The 27,636-nt window shown below is 38.7% G+C and overlaps 5 protein-coding genes across 5 annotated transcripts; 2 read left to right on the top strand and 3 right to left on the bottom strand.

The window, feature by feature from the left end:
• Positions 1-3,797: 3,797 nt before the first annotated feature.
• Positions 3,798-6,721, top strand: LOC148716942 (pyroglutamylated RF-amide peptide receptor-like). Its single transcript, XM_088744337.1, has 2 exons — positions 3,798-3,894; positions 4,134-6,721. The coding sequence occupies exon 2, from the start codon at positions 4,251-4,253 to the stop codon at positions 5,358-5,360; it is 1,110 nt and encodes a 369-aa protein (XP_088600463.1). The 5' UTR covers positions 3,798-3,894; positions 4,134-4,250; the 3' UTR covers positions 5,361-6,721.
• A 3,844-nt stretch (positions 6,722-10,565) lies between these two features.
• On the bottom strand, positions 10,566-14,242 carry LOC148716943 (pyroglutamylated RF-amide peptide receptor-like). Its single transcript, XM_088746026.1, has one exon. It carries the CDS (start codon positions 13,834-13,836, stop codon positions 12,730-12,732), a length of 1,107 nt encoding a protein of 368 aa, XP_088602152.1. The 5' UTR covers positions 13,837-14,242; the 3' UTR covers positions 10,566-12,729.
• A 2,243-nt stretch (positions 14,243-16,485) lies between these two features.
• Positions 16,486-18,088, top strand: LOC148716944 (galanin receptor type 2-like). The gene is made up of 2 exons (XM_088744648.1): positions 16,486-16,618; positions 16,859-18,088. Exon 2 carries the CDS (start codon positions 16,964-16,966, stop codon positions 18,086-18,088), a length of 1,125 nt encoding a protein of 374 aa, XP_088600774.1. The 5' UTR covers positions 16,486-16,618; positions 16,859-16,963.
• A 626-nt stretch (positions 18,089-18,714) lies between these two features.
• Positions 18,715-21,219, bottom strand: LOC148716945 (pyroglutamylated RF-amide peptide receptor-like). The gene has a single exon (XM_088745979.1). It carries the CDS (start codon positions 20,674-20,676, stop codon positions 19,660-19,662), a length of 1,017 nt encoding a protein of 338 aa, XP_088602105.1. The 5' UTR covers positions 20,677-21,219; the 3' UTR covers positions 18,715-19,659.
• Positions 21,220-22,131: 912 nt separating this feature from the next.
• LOC148716946 (uncharacterized) lies at positions 22,132-26,037 on the bottom strand. The gene is made up of 4 exons (XM_088744649.1): positions 25,386-26,037; positions 23,053-23,175; positions 22,661-22,745; positions 22,132-22,255 (listed from the first exon to the last, which is right to left on the bottom strand). The coding sequence occupies exons 1-4, from the start codon at positions 25,429-25,431 to the stop codon at positions 22,132-22,134; spliced, it is 378 nt and encodes a 125-aa protein (XP_088600775.1). The 5' UTR covers positions 25,432-26,037.
• Positions 26,038-27,636: the final 1,599 nt, after the last annotated feature.

A 27,636-nucleotide genomic window follows, 5' to 3' on the forward strand; every position in this document is an offset into this window, starting at 1 on the left:
GGGCCGATATTCTTCCAGTACGGCCCTCGCGCTTGGTTAATAAGATATTATTATACAAGCTCCTTCTCAGAGCTGTCATCTTATTGGTCGAACAGTAGGGATCAGACGCTGTTTTAAAGGGTTTGTTTGAGTTCGGTTAGAAACTTAGCCCCTTTACTCTGGGCCGTTTTTGTTTGCTTGATTTACTATTATCAAACCAATCAAACTTTGGGAGAAATTGCATTATTCCCAAGCTTGTGTACACTGGCCAAACTCAGGGAACTTGACTAGCGGTTAAACAGATTTGCATTCTATAAGAGGTACTGATTTGCTTGAGAGTCCTCAAAAATGGAGTAAAGAGGAAATACCCTTTGTACACGAGAAGTCTTTTTGAGGAAGGGTTATAAAACAATGATGTAGCTTTATTGAAGCGGAAGGAAATCAACGAATTTTCTTACAATTTGTTCACGTTGTCATTCACTTGAGTTAAAATGATTTGTAAATTGTTTTATAGAGCGCTTTTCGATTGATTATCGTAAAACCAAAACCAAAGTAACCACAACAGCCAATCAGAAGAAAGGAAAGTAACTTTAAGAACCAATGAGAACTCAAAGTAAAAAAGCACACAGCCTAAAGCGCGGGAAAACGCTGGAAAACCTGGGCGGCCAAGTTGTGATTGGTTTTAGTTTTGCATCTGATTGGTTTAGAGAATGGCGAGAGTTTTCTGGACCAAGCACAGGGCGAAGTAAAGCAAACCAAACCGGTTACTTTCGACACTCGATCGAAAAGTACTTCATTAGAAGCATTATCTTATAAGGTACAATTGCCCCATTCTTTACCTCATGCCCACTCCAATAAGTGAAGCTGGAGACTCTGGAAATAGTGTTGTGTTTACTAATTACTTTTGAATGAAAGAAATCTTTTCCCAACACAATTTTGATGTGTTTATATTTTACTTTAAGTTCATCGTGATCAGCCCGATACTTCCTTTTTATTTGAGTGGCGTCTTAAAATGACGAAAACTTACATTAATAATGAACTTACACTGAAACTTGATGTCAATAATCTTATTAAGTTACCTTTTTGTGTTTTATGTTGTGGCTCGACTACGCTACTGAATAAGCTGTAATAAACAAAGTTGACCTAATCACACTTGCCCACCGATTGTGTCATCGATGTGAAGTGGTACCCTTTTTTTGGATGTTGCAATATCCACCAAGGAAGGGCCTCTTCAAGTTGGCCGCCCAGAGTCCAAGATGTCACCAGACCACTCTTTCCTTTGTAAACATTCGTTAAGGCGCTGGGCTTGCCTGGTTACAAAGTTTTGGCTACGTTCACCAGGAATCTACTTATTTCCTCTTTCAAAGTGATTAAGAAGAACAAAGCTCAACGCATACGAAAGTGGTTTGTATTTTTCTAATTCACATAACATTATTGCTAATGCCAAATTTTTTTTTGTTGCTGTCTTTGTCAACGTGGAATGAAGTTGATTTACTGAGTCGAGTTACGTTTGATACTGCACACGCCGGATATTTTAGTCTCAGCGGCAGCCACATTTTGAAGGTATTGCGTTGAACCAAAATTCGGTTTGGACTGTTCTATTGCTTACCCTGGTAACCCAAAGTCCCGTATATTCCTCAGGAACACAACAAGGCGTCTTAAAGTTTCTCTTCTTGTCGGCAGTATCAAGCTGTATCAGCTTCGAGTGCAAACCACTCCACTTTTAAATGGTGATTGATGCACATACTAAGTTCTCTCTTATTTAATCATTTAAAACGACGACAATTTAAAGAGCGACTTATGATCATAAAATACTCGGAGCCAATGGAGCCGAAGCGATGTCCCTTTTCGTGAACTAATATTTTAGGTTTATGGACAAAAGCCTCAGACAGTAACTAATTTAAGAGTGCTAAGTCGGTCTTTTGTAATCTTTTGTGATGGTTATTACTCAGCGAGGGAGGAGTTTACATCTTAAACCTCGCTGTCATAAAGGAGAAATGAAAGAAAGCAATTAACGCTCAGACTTCTTTTAATTGCCAGACATTGTCAAAAACTGTTTAAAATTCAAGATGAATCCAAACAACAAATTTTATTTCGCGTTGAGAAAAACCTCGTGCTATGATGGCAAGCTGTTGTGTAGTATTTTGTGAAGAATAAAACCCTGGAACTTGACCACGTCTTCTTTGTTCCATTTAAATTAAGACCAAAAGAAATGATTGAGATTTTTTGTTTACTTTTTAGCGCAGCATCGTTCAGATCATTTCTTTTTTCAGCTGTTTGGCACACTTAGGGAAAAGACAAATACCATTAAGTAAAATAAGGAAATTCTATAAGATGAACCCTCGTCTGACGAGCGGCAAAGCAAAGGCCTTTTTGCATTATAAGGGTTCAATTCAATCCACACGAAATTAACTAACTTTGTAAAAAAAAGTACAATTATCATAAAGTTTTGAACACGCAATGCTATCAAGAATTAATCCTAAATCGAAATGATCATTGGTTTTTTTTTTAGTACTTTAGTTTGGTTTTACCGGCGACATTTATTCGAAAAGCTCTCTTACCTGCGGGTAAACAAAAAAAAAAAAAAGAAAAATTCCACCGAAGTTCCAGGGGAGCAAACAAAAAGTAATAAGGGTTCGGGAAGACCTATTCCGACTAGGTTTCGTAAAAGCCAACTAGAACAGTCACAAAGGTCGATCATAAGAAAGGAAAAAATGCACACACACACACACACACACACGGATACACACACACACACACACACACAACACAAACACACACACACACTACTGATGTGCTGGAAAACATGTATGACTAAGTCCCAATTGAATGTCAAAATAATTCGAAATTATATTGGCTTGACTCACTCTGCTCTGTGATTGGTCCAAAGAAATCGCGCTTCTCTCTCAACCAATCAGATACAAAACTAAAACCAATTACTTCTTAGTCACCTGCGTTTTGGGCAGTGTGGTCTGTTACTTTGAGTTCTCATTGGTTCTTAAGGTTATTCAGTCCTTTCTTCTGAGTGGCTGTTATGATCGCCTTAGTTTTGGTTTAAAGACACTCAGTCAAAGGGCGCTCCATAGTAAAACAGAAGTAATCCGGAATTCCTTCCGGCTCTCCATAGTGAAAATTGCTTTTGTTATGGAGAAAATTAACATACGTTGCGAACGGCAAAATTTCAGACAAATCCACCCAGACGGTTCTCGTATTTCTTCGCCCCACAGCAGGTTCCTATTCAATTTTTTTCATTTGCATTTCATGGACAAATGTTTCCCCTTCCTTGATAGCAACAGAATAAACAACTTTTCCGGACTTTTAATTTACTAAAACGAACAACATGCAAAAAGCTAGATTTACCATCCATTTAAATATGATCTGACATTTGTTAACATTGGACTCTCACAACTGTCTCGCGAAAGGAATTTTGACGACAGGTAGCTATTTTTTTAGGGATGAGAAATAAGAAATCCTACTTCATCTCACAACGGTTTTTGAGAATATCGAGAACAGTAATTGTGTTTCATTTTTCTAAGCCATCAAAAAAACGCCAACTGGCAAAAACACAAGAAGCGAACCCAGCTGAACAGGATACAGTAGTCATCAAAACACTTCCCATCCACGGTTTTACCTTTTAATAATTTTTTAGGTCAAATTGCTTTTTTTCGTTTTGCGTAACCATTAGGAGGGGCAATTACTCACTTTCGTCTTTGGGTAGCTGACATGCGTGGGGACATCTTAGTGACATCTTATTGACTTACTTCATGAACTCATGACTATATTATCAATATTTCATATTCTGCCTAGGTTCGGTGTAAACAGAGGGAAGCTTTCTAACAAAGGAGTTCGACATTTGGAATATATTTCTGACTTGAACTTGTCTATCACAACGTCGTTCTCCACTTCCACCAACTGGTAAGCAACATAAAGTTTTCATTTTTTTTTAACTTAATTACCAATCGCTCTGTACAATAGTACAGATAATTTACATTACATTGACAGAAAACAGCTATCGGAAATAGAAGATTTTTTATTATAGAAACGTTAATTCGTTCTTGTTTTGCGCGATTTGGTCCAATGCGTGCTTGCTTTGCTTATCTTTGAAGAGATACCTACAAACATTCCCACCTTCTTCCATTTTGTTCATTTTTCAGGGCGCACTTGTTATTTGCAAGATCATTTTAAACCGTGTTGACTATATCTTGCGCAAGGAAAAAGCTGACGATTCGAGAGTACTTTGGTGGAATTTGGTTCAATGAACCTAAACAAGAATGGAAACATTAAATGCGACAGTTGAAAATTTCACTTTTAATAACACAGAGTACTCCGGTCTGTGGACAGACGATTTCTTTTTCTTTTATAAATTTGCAGTGTTTTCTTTCGTTTTCTACGCCATTGTGTTCGGAGCCGGCGGCGTGCTAGACATATTCGTCATCTATGTTATGTTACGAAGTGGACAACTACGAAAAAATTTCGCCAGCTTTTTACTTTTTCATCTATCTGTGACTCATCTACTGTTTCATCTTGTGATCATCATGAATTTTACTGGGGATCTGCGTAGAAGGGATATTCAAGCTTGTAGGGCGTTTGCCTTCGTCGACCACGCATGGCCAGTCGCTATTTTTAGCACGTTAGTAGCTATAGCGTGGGACAGACACGAAAACATTTTACAGCCTTTTAGGAGTCTGCTTTCTAAACCTCTTCGGTCATATTTAATGATGATTGGAGCGATCTGGATGTACGCCGTGTTATCATCTATTTCGTTTGTTCACAGTGTGTCAGTTCGGACTGTTACCTATTGTCGGACAGTGAGTGACAATGAAACATGTAGAGAGTATATGTTTTGTGAAATACCACGGTCTAGTTGGCAAATTCGGCTCTCTGAAACGATTTATTTTGTTGTGGCGTTTCTCTTTCCTCTTTCCTATATAGTAGTTGCATATACAAGAATTGCAGTTCGCTTGTGGAAAATAAGCAAAAATGGAACCATTCATTGCGCCGTAGCAAAGCATAAATCAAAATCTATTCGCTTGTTGGTCGTAGCCGTGATTGGCTTTGTTCTTTGCTGGGGACCAAGTATTTTGGGGAACATGGTGGAGAAATATCAAGCTTTTGACCGAGTGCCTGAAGAAACACAGTACTTTTTAATGGTGTGGTTCATGTTCATAGCGCCGGCATCAAGTTCTTGTGTAAATACCGCAGTATATGCATTCTTTTGCCCTCAATTCAGGAAAAACAGCATCAAATTTGCCTGTTGTTGTTGTTGTTGCTGCTGCTGTAAATCGTGCCGTAATCACCGGATTAGTCCAGATGAAGAACTACGTTTACAAACAAGAAGGTGGCAAACTTCGATACGAAAAGAGCAGGTCGATCCAAAATAAAGACTGAACTATTTTCTTTGTTGATTGGTTAAGCCCTCCGTCTTCGGGAACCATCTCAGCAGTGTAACCGTCGGTGTCCAATTTACACTTTCAACTTAGTTGATAAAACCAAAATTACCTTGTTACACCCACCGACGCAGCACCACAGTTTGTTTGCCAACTTACCCCCTTCAGAACCATCAGATGGACACCTTATGTACGAAGACATGTAATGCACCAATATTATGTAACCAAGCCTTCAGGCTTAAGTTACGTACAAGAACATTGCTAGTCTCCCTCGCACATTGCAAGAGTAGATTATGTTTCCCCATATTTAAAGTACATAATTGACTCTGAGCTCAAGACTGCTCTCAGCAGTTTTGTGTATACTTTCTTACAGACCATAATATTTAAAAAAATTGACGTATACATAAGTCATAATTACTGAAAAATTTAAGGTTTTTAGGTGATCAAACAAACATGCATTCTGTGACGAGCGCAAGCTAGGTTGTCGCAAAGAATTCTATGGTAGCTATTAATTAATGTAAAAATGTTGTAGGCGGGTTGACAAAAAAAAAAGCTCATGTTACCATGAACAAAATGTTTCTCTCGCCTTCCTGGCTAAATCTTCCAATAGGCGGTCTATAATTTCGGAGCCTTACTCTTGAGCAGTTCAAAATAATTTGTAAATTGTTTTATAGAGCGCTTTTCGATTGATTATCGTAAAACCAAACCAAAGTAATCACAACAGTCAATCAGAAGGAAGGAAAATACCTTTAAGAACCAATGAGAACTTAAAGTAAGAAAGCACACAGCCCAAAGCGCGGGAAAACGCGGGCGACCAACTTTTGATTGGTTTTAGTTTTGCATGATTGGTTTAGAGAATGGCGAGAGTTTTCTGGTCCAAGCACAGAGCGAAGTAAACTAAACCAAACCGGTTGCTTTCGACACTTGATCGAAAACTGCTTTATTAGAAGCATTACTCGCCCAATTCTTTACCTGATGCTTACTCCAATAAGTGAAGCTGGAGACTCTGGAAATGGTGTCCTGTTTACTAATTACTTTTGACGGAGAGAAATCTTTTTCCAACTCAATTTTGATGTGTTTATATTTTACTGTAAGTTCATTGTGATCAGCCCGATACTTCTTTTTATTTGAGTAGCGTCTTATAATGACAAAAACATACATTAATAATGAACTTACACTTATTAACTTGATGTCAATAATCTCATTAAGTTACCTTTTTATGTTTTATGTTGTGGCTCGCCTACGCTACTGAATAAGATGTAATAAACGAAGTTGACCTAATTACACTTGCCCACCGATTGTGTCATCGATGTGAAGTTATACTCTTTTTTTGGATGTTGCAATATCCACTAAGGAAGGGCCTCCTCAAGTTGGCCGCCCAGAGTCCGAGATGTCACCAGACCACTCTTTCCTTTCTTGACATTCATTAAGTTGCTGGGCTAGCCTGGTTACAAAGTTTTGGCTACATACACCAGGAATCTTCTTATTTCCTCTTTCAAAGTGATTAAGGAGAACAAAGTTCAACGCATACGAAAGTGGTTTGTATTTTTCTAATTCCCATAACATTATTGCTAATGCGAAATACTTTTTTTTTTCTGTCTTTGTCAAACTGTAATATTTGTCATTACCAAATATTGAACAACAATTATTACTCAAAACATGGAATGAAGTTGATTTACTGAGTTGAGTTACGTTTGATACTGCACACGCCGGATTTTTTATTGTCTCAGCGGCAGCCACATTTTGAAGGTATTGCATTGAATCAATATTCTGTTTGGACTGTTCTATTACTTACCCTGGTAACCCAAAGTCCCGTATATTCCTCAGGAACACAACAAGGCGTCTTAAACTTTCTCTTCTCATCGGCAGAGAGCGGAACATTAGACAAACTAGTCATCTCGCGTAACAGCAGGCCATAAATGCTATTTTTTCCTCCAGCCTTTAAGTCCATTGTGAAGGCTGATGGGGTGCATGCGCCGTAACAGAAGGCAAATGTGACCGGTAGTCTCGGTGCTACTATGATGCGGCTCAGATTCAAGTTTCCCCATGTTCCACGAAAGGTGTGTAGCTTGCATTTTGACTGGCTAGATAGATGGCCTGATTCTAGAGAAAGATAATTTCTTTGTAAGGCCTATAGAAGTTTGTGGGTTAGTCGGTGTGTGCGAGCATGCAGGCCTTTACGTGTGTTTTTAAAGAGACGAAAAAAACATATATCCTCGCTAGAGATTGCAGGACAGTAAGTCTGTGTTGGAAAACATCAGTGCACTCTTTGTTGGTGCATCAGAGCCTTACTCTTGAGCAGTTCAAAATAATTTGTAAATTGTTTTATAGAGCGCTTTTCGATTGATTATCGTAAAACCAAACCAAAGTAATCACAACAGTCAATCAGAAGGAAGGAAAATACCTTTAAGAACCAATGAGAACTTAAAGTAAGAAAGCACACAGCCCAAAGCGCGGGAAAACGCGGGCGACCAACTTTTGATTGGTTTTAGTTTTGCATGATTGGTTTAGAGAATGGCGAGAGTTTTCTGGTCCAAGCACAGAGCGAAGTAAACTAAACCAAACCGGTTGCTTTCGACACTTGATCGAAAACTGCTTTATTAGAAGCATTACTCGCCCAATTCTTTACCTGATGCTTACTCCAATAAGTGAAGCTGGAGACTCTGGAAATGGTGTCCTGTTTACTAATTACTTTTGACGGAGAGAAATCTTTTTCCAACTCAATTTTGATGTGTTTATATTTTACTGTAAGTTCATTGTGATCAGCCCGATACTTCTTTTTATTTGAGTAGCGTCTTATAATGACAAAAACATACATTAATAATGAACTTACACTTATTAACTTGATGTCAATAATCTCATTAAGTTACCTTTTTATGTTTTATGTTGTGGCTCGCCTACGCTACTGAATAAGATGTAATAAACGAAGTTGACCTAATTACACTTGCCCACCGATTGTGTCATCGATGTGAAGTTATACTCTTTTTTTGGATGTTGCAATATCCACTAAGGAAGGGCCTCCTCAAGTTGGCCGCCCAGAGTCCGAGATGTCACCAGACCACTCTTTCCTTTCTTGACATTCATTAAGTTGCTGGGCTAGCCTGGTTACAAAGTTTTGGCTACATACACCAGGAATCTTCTTATTTCCTCTTTCAAAGTGATTAAGGAGAACAAAGTTCAACGCATACGAAAGTGGTTTGTATTTTTCTAATTCCCATAACATTATTGCTAATGCGAAATACTTTTTTTTTTCTGTCTTTGTCAAACTGTAATATTTGTCATTACCAAATATTGAACAACAATTATTACTCAAAACATGGAATGAAGTTGATTTACTGAGTTGAGTTACGTTTGATACTGCACACGCCGGATTTTTTATTGTCTCAGCGGCAGCCACATTTTGAAGGTATTGCATTGAATCAATATTCTGTTTGGACTGTTCTATTACTTACCCTGGTAACCCAAAGTCCCGTATATTCCTCAGGAACACAACAAGGCGTCTTAAACTTTCTCTTCTCATCGGCAGAGAGCGGAACATTAGACAAACTAGTCATCTCGCGTAACAGCAGGCCATAAATGCTATTTTTTCCTCCAGCCTTTAAGTCCATTGTGAAGGCTGATGGGGTGCATGCGCCGTAACAGAAGGCAAATGTGACCGGTAGTCTCGGTGCTACTATGATGCGGCTCAGATTCAAGTTTCCCCATGTTCCACGAAAGGTGTGTAGCTTGCATTTTGACTGGCTAGATAGATGGCCTGATTCTAGAGAAAGATAATTTCTTTGTAAGGCCTATAGAAGTTTGTGGGTTAGTCGGTGTGTGCGAGCATGCAGGCCTTTACGTGTGTTTTTAAAGAGACGAAAAAAACATATATCCTCGCTAGAGATTGCAGGACAGTAAGTCTGTGTTGGAAAACATCAGTGCACTCTTTGTTGGTGCATCAGTTACTCTTCGGTCAAAAGTCTACACTACACGGCCGTGCTGATGTCCTATGCGCTTACTAGCAAGACGAGAAGTGATTCATACTACTACTACAACTACTACTACTACTACTGCTACTACTACTACTACTACTACTACTAATAATAATAATAATGATGATAATGATAATGATAATGATAATAATAATAATAGTAATAATAATAAACAACTTTATTTAACAAGGGTAACACATGACAGTAATTCAACTGATGAACTTGTGGCCCTCAAATAAATCAAACAAAGATTTTAAATAAACATAAACAGCATGAAAATCCCCACTGGCAAGAGGCAGACAAGTAGGCTATTTACAGAGCGCAGCCGAAGAGTTGAACTTGGGGAAACCGAGAACAAATCCAGCGAGTAGTAGGGTGAAGAACTCGAACCCGGGCCACCGGATTACAAATCCAGCACCCTAACCACTTGGCTACGCTACCTCCTATTGACTTTTGAATAACATGCAGAAAAGTTCACGTTTACCCTCGTTTGGACTCTCTTCTTCTTTGGGCCTTTTTATTGTTACATCCTCACAAGCAGCGATGAAGGCTACTGTGGACAAGATCAAGGCATACGAAAATTTCCTCAACATTTTTCAAGTGGTGAACACTGTACCAATTTTGGGCGATGCGCGATCCTGGCAAGCATATGGGTAGGGTCAAACTGCTTTCAATTGGAAGATTACACACCGCACTATAAAAGGCTAGTGCGCTTAATGCGACTTGTCGTTTGGGATGTGTTTTTCCTTTTTTTTTTATTGATGCTATCGACCTAAGATGGTTAAATTGTTGGCCTGGGAACAATTCAGATTTAGAAGGTCGATTTGTCTGGTGTCGTAGACATCGGTTAAGAGGGAAGTTAAGTTTAAGCTCGGTCTTCAAATGAAGAGCAGGCGAGGAAGAGGAAAATGTGTACCCCCCACGCGGCCGAATAATATTAATGAGGCTCGAACTTTTGATTTCGCGGTGTGATGGTTTGTCATCGAACCAAAGGATCTGCAATGGTTACCTACAACATTTACTGAGCTCATATGCGACATGCGCAATATCAACAAGGAAGTGAGGATCGGACGTGTAAGAAGATAAGGTGATAAATTTTGTTTAGTCTACATGAAAGTATAAAACCTTCTGTCCCATAATGAAGAAAAGCTAAAAAGTTAAAAAGTGATAAACACAAGAGATGTCTGCTTTTTAATGAATTCGCAAACTGTGTGTTGAAGCTAATTTGATCGAGGTATTTCATCGGTCTCAGCAATATCGAAGCCATTTTTCTCAGCATGTTCTTTTTAAAGCTTCGTCGGGGCATGAGATATTTAGATGTGCAAGCGGTGAAATAAGAAAAGTCTTTCCTTTCCGGTTCCTCGAATCGGTTTGGATCAGATTTACACTACATCTCAGACAATGGAACTTCCCTTGCAATGTTCCCTCCAAATTAGCTTTATTCCTACCTACAAAAATTGATTTTATTGGCGATCGCCAACTCACTCACAACTTACAGCACTTGAGTTATATAAACCAATTACATTACTCACAATGTAATTGTGCTCGCTATGCTCTCTCTTAATTAGCTTTAGAGGTAACTAGCAAAATAACATATTTGTACAGTAACAGTTATTATCCGTGTTTATATGCCCTCATCTCAAGGACGATGTAAGTTGAGGGAGTTATGAAAAACGGAGTCACAATAGAGCGTTTCTTTTGTAGAGCTTTCAAGAAATCTCCTGGCCACCTAAGGCCTAGTTTATACGTCGCGCTACAGTCGAATTTAATTCAGACGAATTTAATTCAAGGTCCCAGAAGCAATTAAATTCGGCGATAGCGCGACGTATAAAATGAATTAAATTCGTCAGGTAATTTAAATTCGTCCTTGACGTTTTATCCGTCTTGGTAAGAGTGATAAAATATCGATAACGCGTCTTCAGTTTTAACGTCGCACTAGCGTCGCGTAGAATGAAATGCATACATTTTCTTAATGTATTTCAACCGCGCCCTGTTTGTTTCCAAATGACACCTCTGACCAGAGGCACTGCAGTTTGGGAAGAGAATTAAATTCGATCGTATTGATTTCGACGCATAAAACCACGCCACGATTTACGTCGACGGAATGACGAATTTAATGGAATTAGAGTCGTCTGAATTAAATTCGACTGTAGCGGGACGTATAAACTAGGCCTAATTCTCCCACTCCGCGGCATTAAGATGAGGCGTGAATCTAAAATGTCAAAACCGTGTTTACACATATCGACGAGCGAGTGCGCGCGTGCCATCTAAGTTATTTCACAACGCGCAGGCGATTTTCTTTTCTTTCGCGATGCCACATGCCATTTCGATGGGACGTTACCAGGCTTCAGTGTTATAATACCATTCAATGATTTTTTCATGTCAGTTTTCTTGAAATGACGGGAGCACACTTTAGTCCGACGAGTTAGTTCAAAATCTTTTCCAGGATCTCTTCGAATCGCATTGATCCATTTCTTTCGCAAAACTGCATTCTTCAGGAAATTAAAGAATGAAACTTTCTACCCATCTGGATTGCGATGGCCCTTAAAGGTAGAATGAAGAACACAGTAGTGTGTAGGCATTTACAAAGGCAAAATATCGCTAAGGATTTCGAGAAAATCCTTATTAAAAAAGCGTACAACGAAATGGCGAGGGTTGACCGACCTCGTTTTGGTGAAAACTCGTTACCAATCCCTACAGAAGAATGCTCGTTTTGCACAGCGTGTATGGCTCTCTGACGGATAAATTGTTGTAAATTTTCTTATTTAATGACGCAGCATAGTTTGGTATCACGTCGATGTGAAACCTGATTATATAGCTGGCAGCGCCTGTGGGTAGTTCTGATTGGCTGCCTGAGCGGTTAAGAAGGGAGAAGGGCTCAACTTGCCCTCTCAGGACTGCCCTCTTTGATCCCGCCCAAGAAAAAAAGCGCGTGGAGCGGGGTTCTTAATCTCTTAGCCGTAAAATGGCCAAAAAATGTAATCGTTAGGCGTAAAAATTGACAAATTTTAACCGTTAATCGTACAAAAAATTAACCGTAAAATTTCTTCCTTTTTTCTGCGTGTCACTTTGTGTCAGTTTGGTATACTGTAACCGTAATTTGGCGGGCCAAATTTTAACTACTAGCCTTAGAAGCTATCATCTTCTTCAGACCCTCTCATTCGATGGAGGAATGAACCTGAATTAGCCAAGCCAAACACTTTTATATTTACTTTTGTAAGTGAGATGATTTGCCCACACGTCAGGTGGTTTGTTGAGGCTTCCTCGCCTTATAATTATGATGTTGTTATTTTTTTTTTTGCTATTGTCAAAAAAAAGGCAAATAAATAATAACGATAATGATGATTATAAAGCCTCAAGTCAAGATAGGAATGTTTTTGTTCTGGAATGGCTCATCGTTTGTCACTGTCTAGTTGTTGTCGAATTGAAGTTTGCTTTGTTTCCTTCATGCGTATCTCATCAGGATTCACTCTATGATTATATGAAACAACGTGACGAGAACGAAAGCAGCAGTAGCAACAACAACAAGCAAATTTGACGCTGTTTTTCCTAAACTCAGTGCAAAAAAATGCATACACCGTGGTATTTACCAAGGAGCTTGATGCAGGAGCTATAGCTGTTAGCCAAAACTGTAAGATTATCTTTTTTCCTAGCGGCAATCCGTCCATAACACGATATTTATCCAAATTGTTTAAAAAAATACTTGGTCCCCAGCAAAGAATAAATCCAAGGACGGCGAAAAGCAACAGACGAATTGATTTTGATTTATGCTTTGCCACAGCGCTGTGAATGGCTCCATTCTTGCTTCTTTTCCACAAGCGAACTGCAATTCTTGTGTATGCAACTATCATGTAGAAAAGAGGAATAAAAAACGCTACAATAGAGTACACTGTTTGCGATAGCTGAATTTGCCAAGTGCCAGTCGGTCTATCACATAGAATATATTCCCCGCACTCCTGAGTGATGTTGACTTTCCAACAGTATTTGACTCGGCGAACAGTTACACTTTGAACAAACGAAATCGAAGATACCATGGCATATACCCAAATAGCTGCAACCATCAGTAAATATGACTTAAAAGGCGTGGAAATCAGACTCTTAAAGGGCTTTAGGATGTTTTTTTGTCTCTCCCAAGCAATGGCGACCAAGGTGCTGAAAATAGCTGCAGAGCAGGCGTGTTCAACAAAGATGGAAACTTTGCACATTACTGGATCCCTTCTTTCAAGACCATTGATAAAATTCATGGCAAACACAAGACGAAACAAAAAATGAGTCAAGGACAAATGAAAGATTAAAAAACTGGAAACGTTTTTCCGCAATTGTCCACTTCGTAGCACAACATAGATCACGAATATGTCAAGAATAGCTCCAAAATGAAAGAGAATGAAAAACACAATTTTAGAACTAAGCCAAAACGACAACTCTACATAAGCGAGTTTAGGAAATGTGAGATTTTTAGTGGTAGGGCTTAAAGTTGCGAAATCTAACGAGTCGTTCATTTTAGCTTTTGCGCAGTAGTTGCGATCGAAGCTATATCAGCTTCAAGTGCAAACGACGAACACTTTTAAATGATGATTGATGCACATACTAAGTTCCTTTCTTATTCAATCATTTTAAACGACGACAATGGAAAGGGCGACTTATGAAATACTCTGAGCCAATGGAGCCGAAGCAATGTCCCTTTTCGTAAACTAATATTTTAGGTTCATTGATGACAGCCTCCGACAGTAACTAATTTAAAAGTGCTAAGTCCGCCTTTTGTAATCTTTTGTGATGGTTATTACTCAGCGAGGGAGGAGTTTACATCTTAAACCTCGCTCTGATAAGGGAGGAGTGAAAGAAAGTAATTGACGATCAGACTTCTTTTAATTGCTAGACATTGTCAACGACTGTTTAAAATTCAAGATATCCAAAAAGCAAATTTTATTTTGCGTCAAGAAAAGCTTCGTGCTATGATGGCAGGCTATTGTGCGGTGTTTTGTGAAAAATAAAACCCTGCAACTTGATCACGTCTTCTTTATTCCATTTAAATTAAGACCAAAAAAAATTATTGAGATATTTTGTTTACTTTTTAGTGCTGCATCGTTCAGATCATTTCTTTTTTCAGCTGCTTGGCACACTTAGGGAAAGACAAATACCATTAAGTAAAATAAGGAAATTCTAAAAGATAAACCCTCGTCTGAAGAGCGGCAAAGCAAAGGGTTCTTTGCATTATAAGGGTTCAGTTGTATCCACATGAAATTAACTAACTTTGTAAAAAAAAGTACAATTATCATAAAGTTTTGAGCACGCAATGCTGTCACGAATTAATCCTAAATCGAAATGATGATGGCGTTTTTTTTTTCAGCTCCAATTCCGAACGTATTTCCTTTACACGATTTTCAATACCTACAAATCAACGATAAACTTTTATGCACTCATGTCATGAAAGTGAAGTCTTGCTGGATGCAATTAGCATAAGAATGATGAATAGAGGCTGATAGCGTTTTTCGCCGTTGGGATGATAAGGTTTTCTAATTTTTTGTTTTCTTAGTTTTTGGCTAATGTCTTTTGTAGAAACGTTAATTTTCAGGGGTCTTTTCATATTGATTTGCACATAAAAAAGTAAATTTACATCTCGTTATATTTTTTCACAAATAAAAGCAGTGAATATAGAACGAACTGTTTCTTGATATTTTTCAAGCATTTTGAAATTGTTATTGTCATGACTGGTCAAAAATCTTGGATTACATTGGTTTTAATGTGCTCCGCTCTGTGATTTGTCAAGGAATCACGCGCCACTCTTTCAGCCAATCAGATGCAAAACTAGAACCAATCACGACTTGGTCGCGTGCATTTTCTCGCGCTTTAGACGGTTTGGCTGTTTTTACTGCGAGTTTCCTTTCTTTTGATTTTTTTTTTTAATACTTTAGTTTGGTTTTACGACATCCATTCGAAAAGCTCTCTTATCCGCAGGTAAACAAAAACAAAAAAAGGAAAGACCTATTCCGACTAGGTTTCGTAAAAACCAACTAGAGTAGTCACAAAGGCCGATCGTAAGAAAGGAAAAAATGCACACACACACACACACACACACACACACACACACACACACACACACATGCACGCGCGCGCGCGCACGCACACACAACACACACACACACACTACTGATGTGTGGGAAAACATGTATGACTAAGTCCCAATCGAATGTCGAAAGTAATTCGAAATTATATTGGTTTCATTCACTCCGCTCTGTGATTGGTCCACAAAAAAAAAATCGCACTTCTCTCTCAACCAATCAGATACAAAACTAAATCCAATTACGACTTGGTCACCTGCGTTTTGGGCAGTGTGGTCTGTTTACTTTGAGTTCTCATTGGTTCTTAAGGTTATTCAGTCTTTTCTTCTGATTGGCTGTTATGATCGCTTTAGTTTTGGAAGACACTTAGTCAAAGAGCGCTCCAAAGTAAAACCGAAGTAATCCCGAATTCCTTTTGACTCTCCATAGTAAAAATTGCTTTTGTTATGGAGAAAATTAACATTAACTGCGAATGGCAAAATTTCAGACAAATCCACCCAGACGGTTCTCGTATTTCTTTGCCACACAGCAGGTTCCTATTCAATTTCTTTCATTTGTATTTCATGGACAAATGTTTCCCCTTCCCTTGTAGCAACAAAATAAACAACTTTTCCGGACTTTTAATTTACTAAAACGAACAACAAAAGATAGATATTCCATCCATTGAAATGTGATCTGACATTCGTCAACATTGGACTCTTATAACTGTCTCGCGAAAGGAATTTTGACGACAGGTAGTTATTTTTTTAGGGATGAGAAATAAGAAATCCTACTTACATCTCACAACTGTTTTTGAGAACATCGAGAACAGTAATCGTGTTTGATTTTTCTAAGCCATCAAAAAAACGCCAACTGGCAAAAACACAAGAAGCGAACCCAGCTGAACAGGATACAATAGTCATCAAAACACTTCCCATCCACGGTTTTACCTTTTAATAATTTTTTAGGTCAAATTGCTTTTTTGTTTTGTTTTGCATAACCATCAGGAGGGGCTCGAGCAATTACTCACTTTCATCATCGGGAAGTTGACATGCGTGGGGACATCTTAGTGACATGTTATTGACTTACTTCATGAACTCATAACTATATTATCAATATTTCATATTCTGCCTAAGTTCAATGTAAACAGAGTGAAGCTTTCTAACAGAGGAGTTCGACATTTGGAATGTTTTTCTGACTTGAACTTGTCTATCACAACGTCGTTCTCCACTTCCACCAACTGGTAAGCAACATAAAGTTTTCATTTTCTTTTAACTTAATTACCAATCACTCTGTACAATAGTACAGATATTTTACATCACATTGACAGAAAAACAGCTATCGTAAATAGAAGATTTTTTATTATAGAAACGTTAATTTGTTCTTGTTTTGCGCGATTTGGTCCAATGAGTGCTTGCTTTGCTTATCTTTGAAGAGATAGCTACAAACACTCCCACCTTATTCCATTTTGTCCATTTTTCAGGGCGCACCGGTCATTTTTAACCGTGTTGACAATATCTTGTGCAAGGAACAAGCTGACGATTCGAGAGTACCTTGGTGGGAATTTGGTTCAATGAATTAAACAAGAATGGAAACACTGAATGCGACAGTTGAAAATTTCACTTCTAATAACACAGAGTACTCCCGTCTATGGAGAGACGGTTTCTTTTATGAATTTGCAGTATTTTCTTACGTTTTCTACGCCATTGTGTTCGGAACCGGCGGCTTGTTAGACATTTTTGTCATCTACGTTATGTTACGAAGTGGACAACTACGAAAAAATTTCGCCAGCTTTTTACTTTTTCATCTATCTGTGACTCATCTACTGTTTCATCTTGTGATCATCATGAATTTTACCGGGGATCTGCGTAGAAGAGATATTCGGGCTTGTAAGGCGTTTGCCTTCGTCGACCACGCATGCCCAGCCGCTATTTTTAGCACGTTAGTTGCTATTGCGTGGGACAGACACAAAAACATTTTACAGCCTTTTAGGAGTCTGATCTCGAAACCTCTTCGGTCATATCTAATGATGATTGGAGTGATCTGGATGTACGCCGTCTTATCATCTATTTCGTTTGTTCAGAGTGTGAGGGTTCGGACAGTTACCTATTGTCGAACAGTGAGTGACAATGAAACATGTAGAGAGTATATGTTTTGTGAAATACCGCGGTCTAGTTGGCAAATTCGGCTCTCTGAAACAGTTTATTTTGTTGTGGCGTTTTTCATCCCTCTTTCCTATATAGCAGTTGCATATACAAGAATTGCAGTTCGCTTGTGGAAAAGAGGCAAAAATGGAGCCATTCATAGCGCCGTAGCAAAGCATAAATCAAAATCTATTCGTTTGTTGGTCATAGCCGTATTTGGCTTTGTTCTTTGCTGGGGACCAAGTATTTTGGGGAGCATGTTGGAGAAATATCAAGCTTTTGACCGAGTGCCTGTAGAAACGCGGTACTTTTTATCGGTGTGGTTTGTGGTAATCGCACCGGCGTCAAGTTCTGGTGTAAGTACTGCAGTGTATGCATTTTTCTGCCCTGAATTCAGGAAAACAGCATCAAATTTGCCTTTTGTTGTTGTTGCTGCTGTAAATCGTGCCGTAATCGCCGGATCAGTCCAGATGAAGAGATACGTTTACAAACAAGAACGTGGCAAACTTCGATACGAAAAGAGCAGGTCGATCCAAAATGAAGAACTATCCTCTTTGTTGATTGGTTGAGCCCTCCGTCATTCGGGAACCATCTCTACGGTGTAACCGTCGCTGGCCAATTAACATTTTGAACTTCAGTTGATAAATCAAAATTACCTTTTTACACCCACCGACGCAGCACCACAGTTTCTTTACAAACTTACCCCCTTCATAACCGCCAGATGGATACCTTATGTACGAAGACATGTAATGCAGCGATATGATGCAACCAAGCCTTGGGGCTTGAGTTACGTATAAGAACATTGTAAGATTATATTATATTTCCCCATATTTGACGTACCTAGGACTGAGGTCAAACAACTGACACGAGGCGCTATTGACTCTGAGCTTGAGACTGCTGTCAGCAGTTTTGTCTATATATTTATTACAGGCCAATTAATATTTAAGAAATTGGAATATACATAAGTCATAATTACTGAAAAATATAAGGCTTTTAGGTGATCAAACAAACATGCATTCTGTCACAAGAGCGCAAACTAGGTTGTCGCAAAGGATTTTATGGTAGCCATCAATTAATGTAAAAATGTTATAGGTGGGTTTTACGCGGGAAAAAATCCTATTACCCTGAACAAAATGTTTCTTTCACCTTCCTGGCTATATCGTCCAATAGGCGGTCTATAGTTTCGGAACCTTGCTCCTGAGGAGTTCAATCGCATTTCATTTGTAAGGCTAATATATAAATAACCGAAATATCACCGCACATGTAAATATTCGTTATGTACTCATAGAAATAAACCTGAGTATTCAAATTTACGAAAGCATCTTATACATTTGAATGTTTGGTTAAATGGCTGGGGTTGCTAGAGATCATTGTAGCTCGATTCATTCGCTTATTTTGCAAGAATCATATAAACAAGAGTACCTTTGTTTTCGTTGATCAATTTTTAGACTTCAAGTGCACCATTTTTTGTCAGGATTCAGAATGGCGCCCGCTACGTTTTATTTCATCTCAGACACCTTTGGACTCTTGGATCAATAAATTTAGAATTAATGACGACATTTTCTGAACACCTCAATTCAGTCTTAGGAAATAGCTGATTTCAGTTTGTATAACAAAGAAGAGTTAACATTTTTAAGTCGTGTAAGGCATCCAAGTAAGGAAGACCTTCTTATGCAGCTCATGCATGTGAGATCTGTAAGAAAGGGCACTCAGGGTTTTATAAAAATTTCTGTCAGTTAGATCCAAATGCAATGGGGGTGCGCTGGAGGGAATGCAGATATTATTCTTCCATGTTCCACGGTCCCGCACGCTCCATGCTCGTTACAAGTCACTCCCACTCCGCCGGCCGCCTCGCTCCTTAACGTTGTTCCTAGTCGGTCAGCGAAGTGCACCAAAAATAGAGATGCAATGTGTGCAAAAGCATGAGAATATCTTCAGCTTATGACAGAGGCCAGAAAGACACCAAATATTGATGTGTCTTGCTCCCATAGTCCCTTGGGCTTTATGCTGGTCACCAGTTGCTCATGTGCTCCACGTTGTACTCCGTGGCTGTGCGAAGTGACTCTAAAAATAGGCATGCGGTACGTACATACGCGGAAAACTTGATATTCTGTTGATTTTCTCCTCTGATTCGTTCACATCAGATGACAGGCTCCACGCGACCTAAAGGACGATGGCTTGAACAACAGAAGCAACAGTATCTGAGAACTCTTCTCCTAAATTCAGGGCTCAGGAATGCGTAGATAACTGGGTTTATAGAAGAGCTAGATATCTGCATAATTATACACAAAAAATAAACTATGTAAGAATATTCAGACGATGAATTTTCAAATACTCTATACACCTCCAGTAATTGCAATACAAAAATTGGCGCCCAGCAGAACGCAAAAGCTAGGACAGCAGCGACCATCAAACGAGTAGATTTCATTTTTCTCTTGGCAACTGCCATGTGAATTGTTCCATTTTTGCTTCTGTTCCACAAACTTAGAGTTATCTTTGCGTACGCGAAAAATATGTACAACAAAGGAACAAAAAACGCCAGCACAAAGTAGAAGGTTCTTGAGAGCTGATCTTTCCAGTCAGTAGGTAGCGTACAGTAGCTATACTCTTCACAACTTTCGGTGCCATTGTTTTGTTTGGAGCAAATTACAGCAGAGAGGCTCTTGATACTGTAAAAAAACGGGTGAGACGTTATTAAGGCGTAACACCAAATCGAGAAAACCAAAAGTAGATACGTCTTCAGTTTTCTTGGTGCCAAGCTTTGAAAAGGCCTTAGTATGTTTCTGTGTCGGTCCCAGGCAATAGCAGCTAAACTGCTAAAAATGGCCGCCGCTGAGGTATAACCAACGAGTACCCAGGCTTTGCACGAAGCGGATGATCGGAAGAAAAGTATCAGGACCATTTGTAACATCGGAATGACGAAGTGAAACAACAGATGAGTAATGGACAAATGGCAAATCAAAAAGCTTGAAATATTTCGTCGTGCCTTACCACTTCGAAGCATGACAAAAACAACTACAGAGTTTAAAATTGCACCAGAAGAAAGCAACACGCAGTAGGTGATGAACGGCCACTGAGTGTAGCTTGCACGATTTAGTTGCGCTTGTGAAGAATTACGCGGAACGGTCTCTGACCAGTTTGCTAACATTTGCTTCATTTCTTCCTGAAAGATCGTTAATCTTTGAATTCTATACCGTTGTCTTTCACCACGGACAGTTTATCACTTCCTAGGTTTTTTATTCATGATAGCACAGACAGGACTGAAAGCTTGCGAGGGACGAGATTAATTTTAAATAAAATACGTATTAATTTGCGTTAAAAGTCAAAATTATTATTTGCTTTTCATAATGTACCTGCACTTTATTGCGCATCTAAAACAACCGACTCGACAGCAGACAAAAGGCTCGAGTAGATTACCTACTCTTCGTTGTCTTAAGGCCTTCACTGAACAAAACCAAACAGACTGCAGGTGGAAAGTCAATGATTTTGCGCGTTAATTACTTTTGTCGAAAACACTTGTCAAAAATTTTGTGGAGATTTCTCTTGTTTCTTTTTTCCAAAAATAGTTTAGCCTATTATTGATGGGAAATTGTAATCATAATGGATCTAAACGTAAAAAATTCTTATTGGAAAGTAGGACCAAACCGAGGACAAAGCCTTTTCTTTACATAAACAAAAGAGGATAAGTTCCTGGTGCTGCGTCGGTAGGGGGTAGTACAAAATAATTCGGTTGTATCATCTGAGTTAATTATGTAAATTGGCCACAGTAAGCAGTTTCAAAGCTGACGTTTTGAGCGTTAGCCCTTCGTTAGAGCCCTTTGTTAGCACTTCGCTCTGACGTGGGGCTAACGTTCGAAACGTCAGCTTTAAAAAAGTCTTTACGGAGACCAATTTACATTATCAACAGTTGATAAAACCAAATTACCTATTCTATCAAGCTGGTTTAATGCTTCTGAGTTTAGGAAGCCATTAAAACAAATCGCCATTGAGTGTCAAAATTAATCCAGACTGACGTTAGTTTTGCTTCTCAGCGCCCTGTGATTGGTCCGGAAAACTCACATCAACCTCTCAACCAATCAGATGCAAAACTAGAGCCAATCACGACTTGGTCACCCGTGTTTAACCCGCGCTTCCAAATCAACAAACTTGTCAAACTAATTTATGGGTAAACGAAAGCAGCTTCAAGGAATAATTACTTATCAGACCTCTCTATTAAAGTAGTATTAAGCTGATTTTAAGGACTCACCAGCCCCCTCAAAAAAATACATCTTTTCATTGGAATACAGCTTCTTTTTTTTTTCGCAGAAAAAAGAAGGAAAATGAGTTAAAAATGAGTTAAAAATGAATAAAAGGTTTTTAAGTATTTTACTTTACAAAATTCTTGTTTATATATTATTTACAATTACAGCAATGCAGTCATGTTGCTGTTCAAAGAGACGGAGAAATTCTCGGCTGAGTGGTGGTGGAGGAGGTAAAAAAAACCCTTGGGCTCCTCCCTCAACTTCTTTTTTTTTATTTATTTATTTATTTATTTATTTATCTATTTATTTATTTATTTACTTATTTATTACGAATATATAGACAGGGTAGCTCAGTTCAGCAAATAGCTGGATTAAATGGGGCCCTGTGACTTCGCCACACTCATGTAGCTGGGAAAGGTCTTGACGCTGTGCACTGGAATCCTCTTGGTTGGGTACGAACTCAGTTCAAATGTGTTGCTTTTTGTGGACACACGGCTGAGACGAAAAAAGAATAAATTAAAAAAAATTTAAAAAATTAAACGTAATATTTACAGGCCATCCCAGCGGTGACGCACCCGCTTCCTACTGCGCTGGCCTGGGTTCTTTTCCCAAGTGGGTCGTGCACGTCCCGGGGACTTTTACTGGTTTTCCTCCAATTTACAAAATTATCCTGTTTAGTAACTTCCAACTCGGGCTTGTACCCACACTCAGATTCTTTTGAGAAAGTCACATACTGGCTGATTTTATTCCATCTCATTTGATTTTCAGCATCTTGACTCAGACTTACATGTAAGTCGGCGCAGAAAGACCTAACAGGCGTAATTGCGCGAGTTTACAGTAATCGAGCCTGTAAAAAGTTACCATAGACAAAGGGATAAGGAATGAGGTCGTAACACTTACTTCGGGTCTGTTCCTTCATCGTCATCATTGTCAGGATTACAAATGGAGCGAGCGTTCCACAGCTTTACACAGTTATCCACTCGACCTGGAAGGAAAAATAAAATAAGTGCAAATGCTTTCTTGCTGAGAAGCAAAGACAAAAATAGCGACGTGCTGTTAACCATAAACTCAAACTTCATGCATGCCTTGCGGGCCTATACTTCACATACACTCATTCACTCGCAGCCAATGGAAATATCATGGATAATGTACTTGAAGTGCATTACCCACAAAAAATATAAAAAACTACAAACTGGATAAGACTCAAAAAGTCGTTGCTAAACATAGAAATATTATATAAGGCTTTGCCAGTTTTATTCTTTGACTTTGTTTGAAGCAAAAACAAAACAAACCTGAAGCCAGCAGAATCCCATCTCTACTAAACATCAAAGAGTACGCAGTGTCTGAGTGTCCTTTTAGCTCGGTCAATAATGCCCCTTCCGCGAGATACCAAACTAGAATACGCTTATCAACGCCTAAACGATAAATGGAACAAGAGGAAAAAGTTAGTCAATGTGGAAGAGACTCGTGCAATGCGCAAACGTCTTTGCATCCGTCAAAAGGAATCCTCAGTGGAAGGTGCAACGGAAACAGATACGGACGACGTAAAATAGAAATTAATTGAAAAATAATAAGGAAAATGGTAATGAAATCGTGATTACAAAAAAACAGTGGTCTAACATCTGTGCATGTATGCGTACTTCCAGACTTTCAGAACCAAGTTGTCTCACACAAGTCACAAACAAGAACACAAACCATCATGTAGCGGTGTTTCAAAAGTACATAAGTTTTTAGGTAAAGCCAGGAGTCAATCAAATGAGTTTCCTTTTCCTAATTTGTTATTTTTTCCTTTTACAGATTTCTTTGATTACTTCAATTTTTTCGCTAAATTTGCGAGACAACGGTTGTTTCTCTTGTTTTCCTTTGAAAATTTGCGCGGGAAATAAGCCTGCGGCCGGCGAGAATTGAAACCCTTGCGCATGCCCGACGTTTAGCCACCGTGTTAGTCTTTAAGGGCAGGAAACAAAGGACATCTCATCCGAAGAAGCTAAGAAGCGTTTATCAGGTGAAAACGGCAGTGCGGAATAGATCCCTCCTTGTAAGATGACGTAAGAAACCATGGTAGTTGCAAAATAAGCAAAATGAAATCATCTTAAATGAGAACAGAGACAGCAATCATGCCCAATCTCCCATTATGAGTAGAAATTTATGGAGAGGAATCGTTTGCTAAACATTTAGGATGTAAAAGGATTTTAAAAACAAACGCCTAACAACTTGTTTTTCCCTATCATCCCGAGTACAAAGAGTACCAACATCTTTCTCGGTTATCATTTCGATTCAAGACGAAAGTTCTAATATGCGATTCTGAATGCAGTCAATTGCATACTGCCTGCTACCCGGATATCTCTCCTTTAAGAGGGCGGTGTGCAGAGTGTGGATGTGCGCATAGGTGGAGACCTGTTGGCCTTCTCTTTAATCATCAAGCACTTCGTTCCAAGTTCCCCCGACAAAAAAGGGACGACGACTGGGACGAGGTAGATGTAAAAGTCTAATAAAATGAGGCGAGACGCAAGTAAATCGCTTGATTTGCGCTTATAAGTTAGTTTCAAATCGAGATGAAAAGTAGAAAAACAGATAAAAATAAAGATAAAATAAGGATAATAAATAAAGATAAAATAAATAAAGATTAAAATAAATAAAGATAAATAAAGATAAAATAAGACCACACAAAAAAGCCAACCTGTGGTCCATTATTCTTTTAAGTACGTCCTCTGTTGAGGTTTTTATTTCGTTCAGAATCTTTTGAATATAGTCTATGAGTTAAAACTACGAGGTAATACTCCGAGTTTTCAATCAGTTTACTTCGATCCCTTATTTCCTTCTCCTGGCTTGAACTTATGTTCTGATTGCTTATTCTATTTACTCTTGCCTAGTAGTTACGGCACTCAACACTTCTTTTAACTAAATCCAAATACTAATTTCAAGCAGTTGATCGCGTGAAAACGCGCAATCTCTCATCATCCACATTCCTTACCTGCTCCCTTATCAATTTGGGCGAGTTCCGACGGCAATTTGAGCATGCGCAGTTTCTTGGGAGTGAGGCTCCATGCACTAACACTGCTGCCATCAAATCCACCCAATAGCAGGCTCGAAAGTTTTTGAGATCATTTGGTAAGAAAGGTAACAAAGAGGGAGAATTGGACCATCCTCGGGGAATAGCATTTCATAATAATGGCAATATTTTCGTGGCTGACAATCATAATTATAGAATTCAGATTTTCAGCGGTGAGGGTGAGTTTGTGGGAAGTTTCGGTGAGAAAGGAAACCTTGACTATCAGCTTACTAATCCCTTGGGTTTATCTGTAGATAGTGAGGGAAATGTCATTATTACAGACGCAGATGACAAACTGATCAAGATCTTTTCTCCTGAAGGCAAGTTTCTAAGTAAATTAGGTGGGCAAGGTTCTTTAAAGTTTCCTGTCCACTGTATTTAGTATGATAGTTATCTCCTAGTGTCAGACAAAGATGAAAACTGTATCAAACTTTTTCAGAGGAATGGAAACTTTCAGTACAAGTTTGGAAAGGAGGGTACTGGGGACGGAGAGTTAAATAATCCAAGATATTTACTAATTTCAAGCAGTTAGTCAAGTGACACAACAAAATACTAATTACCTAATTACCTTACCTGCTTCCTTATCAATTTGGGCGAGTTCCGACGGCAATTTGAGCATGCGCAGTTTCTTGGGAGTGAGGCTCCATGCACTAACACTGCTGCCTTCAAATCCACCAGATAGCAGGCTCGAGTCGTTTGATATGGTGACCGAGTTTAAAATACAAAATTTGAAGGAAAACAAGAAATAGAAAGCAAGTCAGTTGACAAAATCAAACGTCAAAAGCAAAAAAAAAGAAAAGGAAAAAGGAAAAAGAAAGAAAAAAAAACGACCACAAGCGGAATTACAGTGGATTGAAAGTTATCTTCTTAGAAATGTTGAAGGGACGCCCTAAATAAGAGGTCACTAATTCCAGTTCCGACAAAGAGAAATAATGTCAAACAATACAAAGTAATATTTTACATGCAGGAAATCTTGTCGTTCCTTATAAACTCGTTCTTGTTCCTAATAAACATAAGTTTTTGCTAAGAAATATTAAAACATCCTCTTATCTCTTTTTAAATGGTATCCCCATAGACCACTTTCATAAATGGCTGCCTGATTAATATTCTTTTGTTTAAATTTAAATTAGCCCTACTGGCCTCGTTCTCCAGTACAAAATTCTAAAGAATACATCATCTCAAGCGAGGCCAGTAGGGCTAATTTAAATTTAAACAAAAGAATATTTATACGGCAGCCATTTATGAAAGTGGTCCATTTGAAGGAGCAATCTCGGTGAGACAAAAAGCGTCCCTTGGATGGAGGTGTTGTGTCACCACGATAAAAAGGTGACATGTGCAAACGTTCTACAGAAGAACTTCTATTCTGGGGAGCAACCACAGTAATATAAAAAGGCAACAGAAAAACACGTTTAACAAAAGGACCTCCATTCTAAAGACAACCGCGGAATAACAAAAAGTCTCCCCTGAGTAAAATGGTTTATTATCCAACTACACCTAGATGAGTACAAATAACGCCATAGACGAGTACAAATATCACGCGGTATTTGTATTCGTCTATTGTAGTACCGGTTAAACAGGTTTTCTCGCATCGCGCAAGCAAAGAATTGGATTGTAGTTACGAAAAAAAAAAAAAAATGGCGGACAATTTGAATCATATTTCCGACGACGAAGAGTCAGAATAGCTGGCAAATATAGATCCAAGTTCATTACATGAATCGAACGAAGAAAAACAGCTTGACGACCAGAAAATTTCTTCATTTAATGAAGAAAATAGAAACAGCAGCACAACAACGCGCTAATTCCGTTCCGCTTCGCGTACTTTTGTCACGCACTCCCCGTAAATAAACATCCGCGAAATTCGACCGCACAGTTTGGCGTGTTGGATAATAAATAACTTATTAGACGTTTGTTGTGCAGTATCGCTGAGTATTTTTAAGCGTTATTTGTATTTTGACTCGCCCTACGGGATCGTCAAAATACGGCACAACTCGTAAAAATACTCAGCGATAGTACACAACAAAACGTCTAATAAGATTTATATATTCAGAAAACGCAACTAACAAACTTTATGAAAGGGTATTATGCGGTATTTTATTCCGGAAAAAAAATTTTAAGGAAAAAGGGATTCTATTGTAATAAGTGAAAATGAACTTGTTCTTTACAGCCGCTTGAGTGAGCATTAGGTACACTGTAGAAGCAGATGGAAGGAAGAGTTTCAGGTCCTAACGTGACTCTTTTGGCCGCTTCCATCAGAAGTGCTATCTTCAGTATCTTATCATTGTCTTTCCTGATAAATTAGACAGCAAAACGCAGGGCAGAATTAAAGGCCACAAAACGTTTTCTATGGAGTACAAGGCGCATAAAACGATGAATAATACAGGAAATGCTGAAAATTGGCTCCTTCGCAGCTTTTTTTGGGAAGTAACAGCACAACTAGGCCCTACACATTGCGTCAAATCCCCCCCCAAAAAAATAAGGGTAAAATTTTCGGCTGATGGCGAGAAAGAACTGAAAACAATTTGAGAAGAAAGAAGGCCATAAACAGCATGCCCAGCTTGAACAAACATTTGGGCTCTCATCATGCCATAAACGAAAACCCAGTTATACAACAATTTAGTGTCTGGTAGTTTACATAAATCAAGACAAAGTTAGAGAGGCAGGGGAGGGAAGGGAGAGGGTTTAACGTAGACAGCAGTGGCACAGAAAAAAAAAAGAAAAGAAACTAGATATCTGTATAAATTGTGTTTTTAGACCTTATTCTTTTCTTGTTGGGACAACGCCTAGTTTACATAAACAAAAGGCGGCAGATCATTTCCTTTTTTGC

The sequence above is a fragment of the Stylophora pistillata genome, chromosome 14, assembly GCF_964205215.1.
Source record: "Stylophora pistillata chromosome 14, jaStyPist1.2, whole genome shotgun sequence".
NCBI lineage: Eukaryota > Metazoa > Cnidaria > Anthozoa > Scleractinia > Pocilloporidae > Stylophora > Stylophora pistillata.

What these genes read in the sequence shown, in the direction of transcription:
- LOC148716942 (XM_088744337.1), top strand. Translation starts at nt 4,251, where the DNA reads ATGGAAACATTAAATGCGACAGTTGAAAATTTCACTTTTAATAACACA.
- LOC148716943 (XM_088746026.1), bottom strand. Translation starts at nt 13,836, where the DNA reads ATGAACGACTCGTTAGATTTCGCAACTTTAAGCCCTACCACTAAAAAT.
- LOC148716944 (XM_088744648.1), top strand. Translation starts at nt 16,964, where the DNA reads ATGGAAACACTGAATGCGACAGTTGAAAATTTCACTTCTAATAACACA.
- LOC148716945 (XM_088745979.1), bottom strand. Translation starts at nt 20,676, where the DNA reads ATGAAGCAAATGTTAGCAAACTGGTCAGAGACCGTTCCGCGTAATTCT.
- LOC148716946 (XM_088744649.1), bottom strand. Translation starts at nt 25,431, where the DNA reads ATGCTCAAATTGCCGTCGGAACTCGCCCAAATTGATAAGGAAGCAG. An exon ending in CCAAATTGATAAGGAAGCAG is followed by an intron (nt 23,176 to 25,385) that starts GTAAGGTAATTA and finishes TTTATCGTTTAG; the next exon opens with GCGTTGATAAGCGTATTCTA. An exon ending in TGGGATTCTGCTGGCTTCAG is followed by an intron (nt 22,746 to 23,052) that starts GTTTGTTTTGTT and finishes TTTTCCTTCCAG; the next exon opens with GTCGAGTGGATAACTGTGTA.